The sequence below is a fragment of the Apodemus sylvaticus genome, chromosome 12 (genome assembly GCF_947179515.1).
Source record: "Apodemus sylvaticus chromosome 12, mApoSyl1.1, whole genome shotgun sequence".
NCBI classification, from domain to species: Eukaryota; Metazoa; Chordata; class Mammalia; order Rodentia; family Muridae; genus Apodemus; species Apodemus sylvaticus.
Genome location: NC_067483.1, coordinates 39,051,656 through 39,068,018, shown reverse-complemented (window position 1 = coordinate 39,068,018; position 16,363 = coordinate 39,051,656). Strand labels below are relative to the sequence as shown.

General features: G+C 53.4%; 1 protein-coding gene across 2 annotated transcripts in view; it reads left to right on the top strand.

Moving 5' to 3' along the window:
- Positions 1-688: 688 nt before the first annotated feature.
- The window catches only part of Cntn2 (contactin 2), a 31,304-nt gene continuing 15,629 nt past the window's right edge, over positions 689-16,363 (top strand). The window contains exons 1-7 of one of the 2 annotated variants that reach the window (XM_052200946.1): positions 689-875; positions 9,428-9,588; positions 13,489-13,633; positions 13,736-13,911; positions 14,109-14,204; positions 14,498-14,707; positions 14,962-15,061. In XM_052200946.1, coding sequence (XP_052056906.1) covers positions 9,513-9,588; positions 13,489-13,633; positions 13,736-13,911; positions 14,109-14,204; positions 14,498-14,707; positions 14,962-15,061 — 803 coding nt within the window. In that variant the 5' untranslated portion in view covers positions 689-875; positions 9,428-9,512. Of the gene's footprint in view, positions 876-9,325; positions 9,589-13,488; positions 13,634-13,735; positions 13,912-14,108; positions 14,205-14,497; positions 14,708-14,961; positions 15,062-16,363 lie in introns of those variants that run through there. The other variant, XM_052200947.1, reaches the window with a different exon arrangement.

Below are 16,363 nucleotides of genomic sequence, written 5' to 3'. Positions count from 1 at the left end.
GTGTACAAAAGTGTCCAAGCTCAATTGCATAGTTAATATATTTTACACATCATGGTGTATTTTGTGGTCTCGTTTTCATAAATTAATTCTTGTAACCCACAAAATGCAAGAGAAAATATAAACCTAGAGGTGGACACTCAAATTTGTTAAGAATGGGTTAAGAATCTGAGACTTTTGCTATTTTTGATTTCTTTTACAGTTTGGCCATTTTGATGGCAGCAACAACAAAATCCCATGTTACTTCTGGCAAATACAAGGAAAAGGAATGTGATGGGTGAGGGGGCAGGGGTAATGGAGGCTGACCCCTCCTTCACAGTTGCCCCGCAGAGAAAAATTGGAGGCTTGCGGTGGATCCCATTTTCTAGCAAGGGACTGGGGAAGGAGAGAAGCGAGATGCCTGGTGCTCATGTGTCTCCAGGATTTCAGAAGCAAGAGACACTTTTTTTGTGCCTCCTCAGCGCACCCTCTGCAGCTTTGGGCTGGGCACGGAGCTGGCCAGCTTGATGGAAGCCGGCAGCACTCTGGCTCACTCCCTGGTCCTTAAATGACAGCAAATGAGGTAAAGCCAGGAGGGTGGGGACGGCGGGGTGGGAGGGGGCAGAGGAAGCCATCTCCGGCCGAACGTTGGCTGAGGAGCCTGAGGAGCCGAGCCAGCCAGTGAGCAGAGCCTGCGAGAGGGAGGAGCGCATCCTGATGCAGAGATGCTGCAGTGGCTCGGGGCGCGCACACACATACGCACCCTCGCCCGCTGCCGCCACGCCAGGACAGCCAGTGGCTAAGGCCGGCGGGGCCAAGCAACCCTGAGGCTGGCGGCAGGGTCTGCTCACCAGGCGGCTGCAGCACTGCCCCCAGCCAACACCCTTTCCGCACTCTAGGTAGGTGCCGATCATTTTTTTTGTCTGTTCCAGTGTAAGAGGTTCACCCTGGGTGCTGTTTCAGGAGGGGCTCCCAGCTCAGCCCTTATGTCTTCTTTGAAACTTGGGAGGGGACAGGGACAGGCAGCAGGCTGGGTCCCGACTGACCTCTCATACCAGCCCCACAGTAGTGACCCCCTCAGGCTCTTCCCCATCCTGTCTAGGTAGGTGGCATTCTGCAAGGCCTGACTTATCGGTCCAGGAACCTAGCCCCGGGGAGGTCCAGAAATCTGAACAGGCAGTGGCTACTACCTGCCAAAGGGCAGGGGCTCCAGGGTCCTGCCCTGGACCCCAGGCGGCGCCCAGCAGCTCTGTAGGGCACAGGATCTAGCCTGTCCCTGGAAGTCCCTACATGGACCTGAACCTGAGTTTCCAAACGCTGAGTTCCTGGGGGAGGGGGGCTGCTTTTGCCGGGTGACCTCCTTGTGAAGTCTTGGTTCTGCTGGACTAGGAAGGCTATTGAAGGAGAGGCGAGAGCAGAACACAAGTTTGAGCAAAGGCTGTCCAGGAGCTGGAGCTTGGGAGAGAAACTGAGGCAAGTCACATCCCCAAGGGCGAGGCTGGAACGTAGCCTGCAGTTCCTCTTCCCCTCCTCCCTCCCCAACCTTGTCTTCTCCTCACATCCCTCCCCCTCAGACTCCCTGGTGGGAGGGAAGGATTTGCTCAAAGTTTGGCTTTCCAGGGGATTCTAGAGAGAGGGGGTAACCCCTGTGCCTAGCCCCATAGCTTATGTAATGAGAGTACAGGAGGAAGCAGCAGCAGCCGGGAGTATCTGCCACCACCTCCGAGACTGGCTGCAGCACTGGGGGCAAGGGGCTAAGATGGAGCCGTGCCTATAGACTAGTGTCTTGGGCTGCGCAGGCAGCCTGGACTCTGATGCTCTGTTCCCCACCCCATCCCCACCCCTGGGAGGTAGGGGGAATTGAGCTTTCAGCGTAAAGCTGCCAAAGTTGTTAGTACGTTTGTAACTAGTGTGACCAGCACAGAGTGATTGTACATGCAATGACCCCGGTCCTGGACAAGGGTGGGTTTGAATACCAATCCCTTCTGCCAAGGAGGCAGGAGAAGGAACTGTCCACATATCCTGGTCCTGAGCTCATCTGGGTAGCAATTCCGGGCACTCCCCCAAACCTCTACTGGGATGCCCATCAGCCACTTAGCTTCTGAGATGATCTACCACCTGTCCTAGGTCCTGCTCTAAGAGACCAGATACTTGACTAAATGACGCGGGCAGCAAAGAGCAGACCACCTGTGGGAGGGGCAAGTGTGGCAGAGACTCCAGGGGCGGGGCTGGGAAATGGTCTGCTGGTTAAAACAGGTGTCATGTTTCAGGGCTGCCTCAGGGTCTGGAGCGTTCAGCTCCTCCCAGGGGCCCCAGCGGCTAACTCCAGGCTCAGGCAGAGCCACTCAGTGCTTCTCACACAAGGTCAAAGTCCTTCCTACTGTCCCATGGGGGTCTCAGCTAATTGAGAGGCAGTCAGGGGTGAGACAAACAGATAGGAGGGGCTTCTGAACTGATGGCATCAAAGACATTCAAGGTCCTGCTTGCCTTCTTCAGAAGTCACTGCCCTTGTCCAGAGGAAGAAGTGAGGGGTTTGGGGAAAGAGGCATTATTGCCTGGGGAGGAAGGGCCACCAAAGAGATTGGTGTCTTCCCTTCCCCAGTCTCCACCAGGCCAAGCCATCCTTTGCACCTGCTAAACCAGAGTATGTACTCTTCAGGTTCCGGTCCTCGGGTCACCCTCAGACTGTTTCTAGTGGCCCTTCGCGGGGCACCTCTACTTCCTGCCGCTGCTAGAGTGGAGGCACGGCACGTGCATTAGCTCTGAGTCCCCATGATCCACTAGACAGCTGTGTGTAGTGCCCTGGACGGACTCCAGGTCAGTCCTAAGAAGTGTGTAAACTGCAGGATGCACCTGAACCAGCTTCTGTGCTAATACTATGAGCCACACATTTGTGAGGGCTTGGGAGGTACAAGGTCTCTCTGGCAGGAAGTTTCTCAAGACAGACGGTGGTGAGAAAGCGTATTTCAAAGCCAATCTCTAAGCATGGATATGGGTGGAGAGACTCAGAGTGGAACCAGAGCAGCAGGGAAGGAAGTGGTTTATCAGCATGAAGGGGAGGAGCAGAGCAAGCACTGGAGAATAAGGGACTTACATTAGACAATGGATGATAGTTCTGCGCAGGATGTTGGGCTGCAGAACTGGGGTCAGTGTTGGGTCTAAGACTTGAGACAGTCATGCCAGAGGCAGAAGTTAGGCTGGGTGCCGGTACATGTCTTCCAGCCTCAGGCCGCCCTCTTTCGAATGGTAAATGACATCCTTTTCATCTTCCCACATGCTAGCATTCCTAGTTCTTCCAGAGGGACCACTGCCACTCATCTAGACCAAAATTCCAGGACTGTTGCTAACTTGGAACATTCGCAGGGGTGATTTCACCTTTCTGGATGAGTCCTTTTTCTGGTTGAATGAGTCCTTGCTACAAAAGGAGTCCATGTTTCTTTGTCTACTAGACAAGGTGCAACCCAAAGCAAAGATTCACAATGTCCTCACCTTAAACCTGAACATCATCCATTCCAGGACATACTGGAATATACCTCAGTGTCCATCTCAACCACATGGTCCCCTGCTGACCCATAGAAGTCAACCCCCTGCCCTGCTTATAGGCACCCATCCTGATTCAAAACCATAGTCTCCCCCAGAGGGACCCTGTATCATCTGAATGGCTTTCAATCCTGGGACTTTGAAGTCTCCACCTGCACAGGTTTTTGCAGCCTGCAGAGAAGCCTCTGGGAGCTGGGGTTATAGGCTAGGAATAAGGAGTCTCTTCTCAGTAGAAGGAACAGGCATGCAGAGATCGTCCTGCTGATGTGTGAGATCCTCTCCTTCCTAGTTTGGTCCTTTGGAAACCAGTTGAAGCAATTGCTCACGCTCCTCCTGTAGAGGTGCTTGTCTCTCGGATGTGAGGTTCTGGGTTAAATTCCCACCACAGAAAAGAAAGTGGGGTAAGAGATCCATCTTCCAAGGCTCTTGATCTCATCCCAAATTACACACAGAGAAGGACTGGTGGGATGGAGGGACTGCTGATGTGGGGTGACTACACCCCGGTCTCAAGCTTCTTTCCAGGAAGACCTATGTCCCCCCTATGTCCCCTCACAGTCTGGCCTTTTAACTCTGAAGAGTCTCTCTCTTCACTGTAGACTCCAGGCTGCAGACTGAGAGCTAGACTCCCCAGCTCAGTGTTGACTGGTTCAGACAGACTCCTGAGCCTCACAGTATCCCTGTGAGACTTAACAGCACTGATGCCTCAGGGCAGAGACACAAAGAGAAAAGCCTGCTGAGGAAATGGCCTGAGGACTGCCAGCCTCTCTCACCTGGAGCTGTAGGTCCCTATTCCCCCCCCCACATCCCCCCCAACACCTCTTAACCCTTTCCTCTGTCCAGTGGTGCCTGGCCTGGCACACTGGGCACCCAGCATCTTCCACACCTCTCGTTAGAGCCCCATCCCCAAGCAGGCTGTGGTAACTGAGACCCTCCTGGACTTTGATGGTCCTGTCAGATAGTGAACCGAATCCTATGCAGAGAATGGGTATTGAGTTCAGTCTCTCTCTGCCCCGGCAGGAGTTGTGTGCATGAGAGAAAAATTGTTGAGAGCCATGGGCACACCCAGGCCATAGTCCCTAAATGTGTGGCGTTGGGTACAAGTCTGCCAGGGGTTTATCTTCCTGCCAGAGACTGGAGCTTGGCTCTGTGGAGTGTGAGGAAAAGGTCTAAGTGGCAGGTGTCTTTGCCGTTAGCACAAAACAATGTCAGAGCGCGCCCGACTCACAAAAGTGTGGTGTGTATAGATATCCTGGGGGTGGGGTGCAGTGTGGGGGAGCGTGGTTATAAGATCCAATCTTTCCCAAGCATTGGCAGTGGCCCAGGTATGGTTCTGACCTCACAAGAGTCCCTTGAGGTGACCCTCTTTGTCCCCATTTAAAGAAGACTAAGGTACAAGAGATTAGTACTGAAGGCAGTAACTCAGAGAACAACAAGGAGGGAGCCTAGGCCTCATTGGCTCAATAACCTGCCCTATAAAACTCCAGACCTGCTGCATGGCCGAGGCTGAGGTGAGCATACAAGAGGCTCCTGCAATAGTCTAAAGGCTGACCGTAGATCTCTCCCTGTCTTAGCCCATGCTCCAAGCTCCCTTCCCACCACACTGTCCGTAATACTACCACACCCTTTAACTCTGATCCGAGTGACTGATAAAGGGAAGAACTGGGGCTGGAGATCCCAGGAAGCAGCAAATGCCTGCTGGACTGGATACATTTTTTAAAACTGGCTCCACACAGAGATCCTCGGCTAAGTAACCCTGTCTGTGATGTGCTGGAGTCTACCTCATAGTCTGATGTTCCCAAGCTGCCTTTCCTCTCACCCTTAGTTACTTCAGCCAGCACACCGCCAATGGCCTATTCTCCCATGTGCTAGTACCTCACAGAACCAGCCCCTTGGTGGTGACAGCCTGTGCCCGGCTGTGATAGCCCGTGCCTATGCCCCTGTACCAGGGCAGCTGGCCTGGGCAAGACTTGGCTGGCTCAGAGATGACTGGGCCAGTCTGGGCCTGGCATAACTCCACTCCGGCCTCACTCCCCATCCAAGGCCTTCTAGAACATGTCATGGAGCAGATGGTGAGGGAAGGTGACTGATCTCTGAACTTGAAAGCACATCTTGTGGCTGCTCTCAGCCATCCAGAGAGTGCCACAGGAGAGGGTCTCTGTTACTGCCCCCTCCTGGGCCCAGCACAATGCCTGGCCCATGGTCACTGAACATGGTGATGGGGTTGGATGTGGTAGCATATTCCTGTGATCTCAGTGATCCCAGTGTTTGAGTGTCCTGTATAGGAGGATTGTGGGTTGAAGGCATAAACACCTACACACACATACACATTCACATACTCACGCATTTACACATACACACATAATCATACATATATTCACACACACATACACACATGCACTCATATATACACATGTACTCACGCATACATATACACACACTCACACAGACACACATATACTCACACATGCATGCACTCTTACACACATGCACTCATACATACATACTACTCTCACACATATATACTCACATACATGCACTCACACACACATGCACTCATACATACACACACATACACTCATACATACACACATACTCATACACACATATACTCACACACACACACTCAGACACACAGATACACATACACACACACACACACACTCACAAACACACATGCACTCCTACATATACACATACACACATATACTCACACACAGACACACATATACTCACACACAAATGCACTTATACACATACACACACTCACACACACAGACACATACGCTCACAAATGCACACACTCATGAATGCAAGGCATGTAGCTCTGGCTGCCTCACCTTCATGGAAGCAGAAAGCTCCAACCTTTACTCCAGACTTATATGTGGGCTTTTGCTAGTTTTCCCCGAACAATGGGGCTCAACATGTCTGATGACACTGATTGATGTACAATTCATCCCAGGAGAAACCTCCTATCTTCCTGATCCCACACACATCTCCTCCAAAGCCTCCTCCAAGGTCTTGGTCCCTAGAGGTACCCAGGGCGTTTATGTCAGGCTGGTGGATGACAAAAATCCTAGATTAAAGTTTAATGCATGCAGTGGGATTGGGTTATCCCTAATCTACAGACCTCACCAGAAAGACAACACAAAACCTTGACCACCTCCACATGGCGGAGGTGACCACTGTGACTTCATCCCTGCCTTGCTCTGCTGTGCTGAGGATACGTGCCCACTGCCCGAGCTCCTCTCCGCCCAGCCATTGTGCTGGAACTGGAGCTCCAGCCCTGGCTGGCTGGCAAAGGGCGTGAACAAATGATGAGCCGCTCGCTTCTCCATGCCCAGATATGAGCTCACAATTCCCCAGTCTCAGGGCCGATGTCCAAGTTCCTCATCCAGGGAGCCTCCTGGGAAGCCAAGAGCAGGAAGTGGAAACCAGAGGAGACAAGGCAGGAGAAGCGGCATCTAGAGCCGTCCTGTCCCCCCTCCCTCTCCACAGTAGACTGATACAGGTCCAGAGGGCCTTAAGGTGCCACAGAAGCCTTGATAGCCAGTACAGGTGTAACCACAGAACCACTCACATAATCCCCATTCTGCTGATGGGGAAACTGAGGCTCCATCAGGAAGGATAACTTGTCTAAGCCCACGGAACTATAAAGAGACGAGATCAGGGGGCCAGAGAAAACTCAGTGATTAAGAGTGTGCACTGTTCTTTCAAGGGTCTGAGCTAGGTTCCCAGTGTTGAGCTCCAGGGGAGTCTGACATCGTTTTTTCTTCTAGCATGTGTGAGCCCTTGCATTCACATGCACATACCCACACAAGTACACATAATTAAAAATAAAATGGGTCTTTATGAAAACAAAGATGCAGGCAGTATTACCAACTCTTGCCTGCCTATCAGTTTTGTGATCCCCGGGTGGGTGGGCTCCAAACTGAGCCAGCGCCTCCCTGTGCTATGGGCAGTGCCCCACTGGAGACCTTGGTGTGCTTGGGGGGGGCATATGTACCATTTGCTGTGCTGCCCACAAAGTGCCAAAGGCCTTCCTTCCTTCCAGCCAGGTCAGGTTATATAGTGAGCTCCATTGTGAGTACACGTGTACACTCATGTGTGTCTGGGTGTCCAGTGGTTCCTGGAGACATGTGGCCACAACAGTTTTCAATGAGTTAAATGGGACTCAAAAGCGACATATATTATGTGCTAGACACTTTGCTGAGTATGGTGCTCTAAAGACGGACAGACTACAGCCCGTCCTCTTAGGGGACTGATACTCTTCCTTTGGAGACAAACAGTTCTACAGGCAGGAGCTGTTAATGATCAAGGGCTGAATTCTATATTCAGGCTGGGATATCTTGAGCGCTTCCAGGAAGGTGAGGTGTGAACAGTGCTCGACAGTATGAGGACACCTGACTTAGAGAGAAATGATTTGGGGTGTGGGGGAGGGGTACTGTGGATGATGGGGGGATCTAGAGATGCCAAATGTCTCCGCCCTAGTATAGAATAAGAGAAGCAAGAACTGAGGTGGGCAATTGGGGGTTGACAACCAGACACGCCTCCTAACAAGAAGCAGAGACTATGAGACCGGGGTCACATGGGGAAGGAGTCTCTGGACTTTTATTCTTGATTCTGCAGGGCACCCCTGCCACACACCCCTGGCAGGCTCCGGGCACTCTCCCCCTTGCTTTTTGGTTGCTGGAAGCAGGAAAGGTGGTAGGAACTCAGGTGGCAGAGGGCCGGAGAGCTTTTCCTAAGAGTGGAGTGGGAGGGAGGTGAGACACATCCCGAGCCCACATTGGTCTACTCAGTCTTCCTTCTCAGCCCACGGGGCAGGAGTCCTGACTCTGCTGTCTCAGGAAGCCCAAGAGGGCCAGAGCTGAAGGACCTGAAAGAGCAGTTTTTCAGAGGACCCGGATGTAGATAGCAGGGTTGCATAGCTAGTTAGTGGGGACAAACCTGCCTCTCCCTGGGCCTTCTGCAGCCTTGAAAACAGCAGGGTAGACGGGGTGGGCTGTGTGACTCTACTGCCAGGTGCTCTGATCCTGTGGCAGCTCTGAGAGGGAGGAACGGGCTGTGGTGACCAGGCTCACCCCAACACCTACAAGGTGGCTTCTGAGAGTTCTTGTGTCAGGAATTCTTCCTGGGGAGAAACAGTCCCTGCCCTTGCCTCTCTGAACGAGCCTTCCCGGCTGCTGTCCTGCTGCCTGTGACCTACCCAGACTGACTTTGCTATCCCAGTGTAAGACAGAGGCTTCTCTGAGAGTTGCCTTAAGCCGCCAGAGCACTAACCTATGTATGTGGTAGGAGTGTGGCTGACAGGACCAAGGTCGTGACTCCATTCAAACCACCTAGGTGCCTTACCTAGGCACCACGGGCCTGAGCACAGCCAAGTCATGAGCCTTCCCTTAGTTTGAGAAAATCAGTCCTGGTTCAGAGACTGTGCAGCTCCAGGGGGACTTAGTGGCCCCCACCTGGGTAGCTATGGGAAGAAGAGCAGGAAGAGAGTTGTCCCGATCCCCAGGTACCAGAGGGAGATGCCCTTAGTTCCCCCTCACTCAGGCAAAGGCCCCTGCTCTCTCGGGGTTCCTCCAGACTCAGGGGGATCACCAGTGCAGCAAGCAAGCGGGCAGGTGGGTTCTTGCCTGCCAATTAGTTCCACTTTCACTTCCTGATCAGCACCTGCTGGCTGGAGGGAGGGGCACCAGGCAGAGCCAGACTCCCAGGGGGAGCTGGGAGCCACTCAGCCCTGGAAGAGCTCCACGGTAATATAGCAATATAGCATAATAGCCGAGCCCTTCCTCTGGGGCCTGAGGAAGAAGATGAGTGCTTTTGCTCTGCCGGCAGGAAAGCAAGTTCCTAACCAGATGTTCCCTGCAGCTGGGAGGCACGGACTCTCAGCGCCCTCATCCTGTCTCCTCAGGTGCGGCTCAGTCTCCGGTTGACTCTCCTGGAGCCGGCCTGTGGCTCCTCTCTTCTGGACTCTGCCTCTGCTTGAAATAGCCACCATGGGGACACCGGCCAGGGAAAAGCCAAGCTTGCCGCTGCTAGTGCTGGTCACAGTGTCCCTGGTCTCCTCTCCAGGTAAGAGCAGCTGATTATAGGGTTAAATCATCACTACCACTTAGGTAGCAATTCTTCTGCCTTGCTGAGGCCATTTCCTTGCTAAATTCTTCCCATACATGGCTCTTACTTTACCTTTGAAGTTGGGAGGAAAGGAAATGAATCTTTACTATGTTGAAAATGAAGAAAAACGTGATCCAGAGAGGCTGAGTGGTTTACCCTGTGTCGCACAGCACAGCTAGATCTCCATGCTATCCACTGGAGACACGACCTCTAGAACTTCACTGCATAATGTGGCAGGCATTGCCAAGTGTGACCCCTGAGCTAAGATGTGATTCACATGAAAGTGATGCCTTCAGCTGTACTCACCACATGTCAAGGGCTCTATGGGGCACCTCCATCAGATCCAGACATTTTTTTTCCCTAAAGAACGCTCCAAGGATCCTGGACCCAAGGGAACAGCAGCTACCCCATAGATGCCGAGGGGCTTCCTTGAGGGAACCGGGATGGGTCTACTAGAGAGCAGCCAGATGAGGCAGAGCAGGGATGCTGACAGAGGTCTCCACAGTACTCTCCATACTCAGAGCAGAGATGGGAAGCAGCTTCCAGAAGGCAGAGAAGGGAGCAAATAGAGCTGGACAGGTCCTCCTGCCTTGCAGCTGGTTATCTCCGAAGCTTGCTGCTGAGGGGCCAGCGGGCTTTTGTTTAGCTGGGCCTGGGTCCCAAATTCAAATCAACAGGAGCCTCTTTTCCCCCAAAGAGCTCCAAGGGAGAAGGAGCACCCACCCTGCAGCCCTGGAGTTTAGGCCACACCTTTTGCCCACCACTGTTCAAGATACAGCCATACCTGTCTCTGCTGGCAGGCTCTGCAGCGCTCGCCAGGTCCCTGTTGCTCTGAGTGCCCCTGTACCCACGGCGCAGCATGGGGCTGCTGAGAATTGGCTCTAACTCCCACACCTCCGTCCTGGTATCTGCACCAGACTGGAGGAACGCCAGGGTGGGAGGCTCTGACTGCACAGACCGAGATACTGTACTGTGGGAGAGAGGGAGAGGATGACTCTAGACACCCCTCCTCCTGCTTCCATTTCTCCAGTATCTACCCAACTCTTGGGGGCAACTCCTTTTGGAAGCAAGAAATGTGGGCACCCCTCAGGGAACTCTAACCCAAATGGGTCAGAAGGTCACTGGCAAAGGCCAGGACCTGGGCTGCTCTCTCCCAATGTGACGGATTCTAGATCTGCTCCTTACTGAGACCTGGAAAGTGCTTCTCTCCTCTTGGCTTGCTCACCTGATCCTAGCATAGATCCCTGGACCGCTCACACCCCAGGGCAAGGAGAGGCACAGCACCTCCCCTCACATAGCATCTCTCTGGCTTCTGGCTTCTGCTGCAGTGTCTCATGTCTTTTCTGGGGAAAAGAGTAACGGAGGCGAAGAAGGAGGGCGTTGGGGGCAGGGGTCCGCAGAGAGGGCTGCCTTTGCCCGGGAGTGTGTGCATCCGTATGTGATCACTGTATGTGTGGCAGCATAGACAGGTCTGTCTGTCTGTCTGTCTGTCTGTCTGTAGCTATGGAGCGTGTGGGCTGTCTGAGGCTGTCTGTGGACCAGAGAGATGCTGTGGGGTGCAGGTGTGAGCTTGGCACAGCTTGGACCTCAGTGCCCTCAATTCTGGCTTCTTTCAGAAGCATTTTTTACACCCCAGATTTCTAAGTTTCACTCCTAGAACTTCTGATTTCAGGCCTCTGGGGTGGAGCCAGGGGTCCAGATGGTTCCCAAAACCTAAAGACGGACATTGTAGGCACTGTGGTTAAAAATGTCAGCTGCAAGGTGAGGTTTGCATGAGGCTAGACCTTCTCCTTTGCTTTGAGGTGTAGAAAGTTATTAAACTTTCCTAAGGGTCAGATTCCACCTCGCTTCTTAGAGCACTTTGAGAAAGAATTTGGAGCGTGGTATCAGGCAGTCATAGATGCTCAATTCTTATCATGACTTAATTACCATCGATGAGCAGAGCTCCTTATGAGTACAAGCAATGGGAAGTGGGGGGGTGGGGTGCTGCTGGCAGCTGGGCCTGCCTCGTGTGTGCAGATGCATATCTGGCCATTTGATCGGCTTAGGGAGAGACATCTGTATATGAACATATGTGCGATATGAGAACATTATAAGATCATGTGCGGGTGAGACATGAAGGTGTGCACATGTAGGTATTGGGGTGAGCGTGAGAGTGTGCACATGGCTGAGTGTAGAAGAAAAAGCTTTTCAAAGATGAAAGACAATCCTAAAGTACCGGTGTGTCCAGACCCCACTCTGCCGCCTCCCACCACCCAGACCGAGTTCCTGGAAGCTGCTATTGTCTAAGGTTGTTCCCAGCAGCCTCTCCCTCCCTCCTCCTCCTCCCATCCTCCTCCTCCCCTGTCTCCAGGTGGTCCCAGCTGGGACAGGGTCCCTTCCCTCCACCACCATCATTAACTCTGGATTAAGCTGGGCTTTCCAGGGGGAGATGATGCAGTTGCTGACAGACACCACCTCTGAGGCCCCAGGCTGCAGTAAAGGAGAGAGACAAGCAACTGGGGGAGGGAGGAGAGGTAGCCACACAAACAGGGCTCCAGGGAAGCCCTCACAGGGACTGAAAGTCCTACCTCACTCCTCATTCAGAAGGCTGCTTAGCAGATGCCCCAACCCCCAAGAGGCCAGAGCCAGCCCTCAGATGCAGCAGAGGGACCATGCTCACTCGCTCCGATCGCTCGGAAGAGGGCTGGCAGCTGGATGCGCCCAGAAAGAAGGCACTAATTGGTTAATGGAGTTCCCTCCTCCCATCCCCCACCCAACAAGGACGGTCTGAAATCAGCTGCGGGAGAGATTGGAGCCAATTAGGAGGCCTGGCTCCCACCTGATCCCACAGTGGCGGAACTCCCACTGTGCCTATGCAAGTGTGAAGTCCAGTCCAGTCCCCTGCCTGCTGACCCTGTGCTGGTGAGACAGGACAACACAACGGTGTGTGCAAGCAAGGCCATGGGCGAGATAGGACTGGGAAGGACACATGTGAAACACATTTACTAAGCAACATCGCCTGCCTGACACAGATTGGCTGTATGACCATTGGGCCCTTCCTGAGACGGGACAGTGTTTATAAAACGGCCACGTTCAACCTGCTCACACAGCCAACATCTAGCTGTCCTCCACCCCCTGTCCCCAGTTGAGTCTAAGAACCAGCTGTTGAGTTTGCATCCTGTGCCAGGCCCTCCCTGTTTTCTACTGTTAGACCCTGTTATGGACCTGGGAAGTGAATTTCTACTCTTTTCATAGGAAAACATCAGGTCAATATACAGGGGGAACCTATAGCTTTCCCAAGGTAATACAGCCAGCAGGCGACCCAGCCCTGCCCCCAGATGAGCGCTTTTCACTGAACTACACTGCTCTAGGACGGTCCCCTAGGCGTGCACTGGACTCCAGGAACACTTAACACCCCTTGTCCCTGTTTCCTGCCAGTGACTTCTCACGTGCCTCGGCTGTGTGAGGTTTCCTGAGAGTCTCACCGAATCTTGTCCCTAAAGCACCCTGTACTGTCCGTTCTCTATTTCCTTCCCTGGACTGCAAAGCCCTTTAAAGAAAGGGACCATGTGTCTGATTCACTTTCACAGCCCAGTTCCAGGTATACAGCAAGTGCTTAATATGTGACTGTAGGTGGGTAGGTGAATATGCCAAATGTAGATTGATGGGCCTGCCCAGCCTGTTTAAATTAATTTAATTAAATTTGAATTTTGGTTCCTTAGACACATTCCAAACCCTCAATAGCCACAAGTGGTCCCTAGCCACCTCCTGGACAACGCAGGGAAGGACGCATCCCCACTAAGTTCCTCCCTTGGCGTTGGCCTTGTCTCAGACATTGAGGCTTTAGTGGTTCCCTCACCCCACTCCCCATTTCAGGATGGAGTTTTGCCCAGGGAACCCCAGCTACCTTTGGGCCCGTCTTTGAGGAGCAACCTGTTGGCCTGCTATTCCCAGAGGAGTCTGCAGAAGATCAGGTGACACTGGCGTGCCGTGCCCGAGCTAGCCCTCCAGCCACCTATAGGTGAGGTCCCAGCCACGAGAGAGCGGGGAGCCCCCCCCCCCCCGGGGCAGCCCTTACTCACTGAGGCCTGAAGTCCCAGCCCCGCTCTCATCCCTGCCCCAGGTGGAAGATGAACGGCACAGATATGAACCTGGAACCTGGCTCCCGCCACCAGCTGATGGGGGGCAACCTGGTCATCATGAGCCCCACCAAGGCACAGGATGCTGGGGTCTACCAGTGCCTAGCCTCCAACCCAGTCGGCACGGTTGTCAGCAAGGAGGCTGTCCTCCGCTTCGGCTGTGAGATCCATGGGAGCCAAGATGTTGGGTGTGGGTAGATGGGCCAGGAAAAGGTTCCCAGGAAGGACAGGTGGTGGCAACCTCGAGCCAGGCCTTCCTGCCAGCGAGTGGCATGTTCGCCTTCTTCCCCGTGGAGGAGGAACTGGGGAACTGCATGCTCGAAGACATGTTGCCTCAGCCCCGCTCTCCATCTCCAGTTCTACAGGAATTCTCCAAGGAGGAGAGAGACCCTGTGAAAACCCATGAGGGCTGGGGGGTGATGCTGCCCTGTAACCCACCTGCCCACTACCCAGGTAAGTGGGGAGATCCTGAGCCAGTACAAGCCTGGGGGTGGGGGATGTACCAGAAACAGAACAGGAGGTGGTAAGTCTCAACTTCAAATGGTTCTGCAGTCTCCTAGCTGGACTGAGGGTATGTGCTCACAGTACCTAGCATCACGAGGAGAGAGCTGGAGTCTCTTCCCTTTACACCCCGAGCCCTCACATCTCAGGCTCCAGCTCTCGTGAGAAGACAGAGCTTGCAGCATGTTTGGCAGTGATCACCTGTGATCCCAGCACTCCGTTTCCTCAGACTCCTTCCTTTCTAGGTTTGTCCTACCGCTGGCTCCTCAATGAGTTCCCCAACTTCATCCCGACGGATGGCCGTCACTTCGTGTCCCAGACCACGGGGAACCTGTACATCGCCCGGACCAACGCCTCAGACCTGGGCAACTACTCCTGTCTGGCCACCAGCCACATGGACTTCTCCACCAAGAGTGTCTTTAGCAAATTCGCGCAGCTCAACCTGGCTGCGGAAGGTCAGGCTCTGGGGTGACGGAGGGGGCTGAAAGGGTCCATAGGCTCTGGGGAAATGCCCTTCCATCAAGCCGGAGGGCTGCAGCTCAGAGGGCACGAGGTCCCACTGCCAGGTCTCAGGCCCTTGCCCAGGCCCCCCCCCCCCGTGGGAAAGGGAATGTTTGGAGATTTGTGAGCTTTGGAAGGCATGGGCCCTCATGCAGAGCACCTCCCTGGAGTCCTTTGTGTGTGATTCACACCCCCTTTCTCTCCCCAGACCCCCGGCTCTTCGCTCCCAGTATCAAAGCCCGTTTTCCCCCAGAGACCTACGCACTGGTTGGGCAGCAGGTCACCCTGGAGTGCTTTGCCTTTGGGAAGTAAGTACCATAGGGGCAAGAGGGTTCTAGGCCCAGGCAGGGTTTCATTTCAAAGCCCCTCAGGAGCAGGAGGGGTCCCAGAATGAGAGAGAACCAAGTCAATAGACTAACAGAGACCTGGGCACAACACAGGCATCGCCCACGGCCTATGAAACAAGTTCTGCCAATGAGGCGTCTCTCTCTCTCTTTCTCTCTCTCTCTCTCTCTCTCTCTCTCTCTCACACACACACACACAGTCACAAGACACACACACACACAGACACACAGACACACACACACAGACACACACACACAGAGACACACACAGACACACATACCAGAGACACATACATACAGACACACACACACAGAGACACACACAGACACACACACACACAGAGACACACACACACAGACACACACACACAGAGACACACACACACAGACACACACAGACACAGATGCACATAGACACAGACACAGACACACACACACACATACACACACACACACACAGTCACAAGACACACACAGACACAGACACACAGAAACACACACACAGACACACACACAGACACAGACACACACACCAGAGACACACACACACAGACACACACACACAGACACACACACACACAGAGACACACACACACAGACACACACAGACACAGATACACACAGACACACACACACATACACACACACACACACACACACACACACACACGAAGAGGTGGGGGCTTTATAGGCATGATGGAGTCATCATGGGTCCCTCCCAACAGTAAGCAGCAGTCCTAGGCCGTTTGAGGAGCCCTCAGGGCTAACAGCAGAACAGTGTGCCGACCCCATCCCACTGGTGCAAAGCTCAGCTTCAACACTTGCTGGCTGGGAGACCTCAGGCAAACGACCTCACATCTCAGGCTCAGCTCCACGGTCATGGTCACAGGGCCTGCCCTGTAAGATTGTTACAAAGATCAGATGGGTCAATGGAGACCAGGCCCTGAGAGTGGTGCTTGGCGTTTGAACAGGTGTGGCACGAATGTTACATTAGGCATTTCACAAATTACAACGGAAAGGCTCGCTTCTCTTTCTTGCTCTCCCGGAAAAAGGACCCGCGAGAGCAGGGCTCCTTGTCTAATGTGGGACGTTATCCCGCTTCCAGGAAACACGTATAAAGGAGCATTTGGCAGGGTAACATGTTGATTCCCTAGACCCAGTGGTTCCCTAGCCCAGTCTAATGTACAAGTTACTAATAACTGAATGTCTTGGAAAAGCAGGGTGATGGCAAAGGGGCCCCGTAAAAGCCTATGTTCCTGTTCTTGC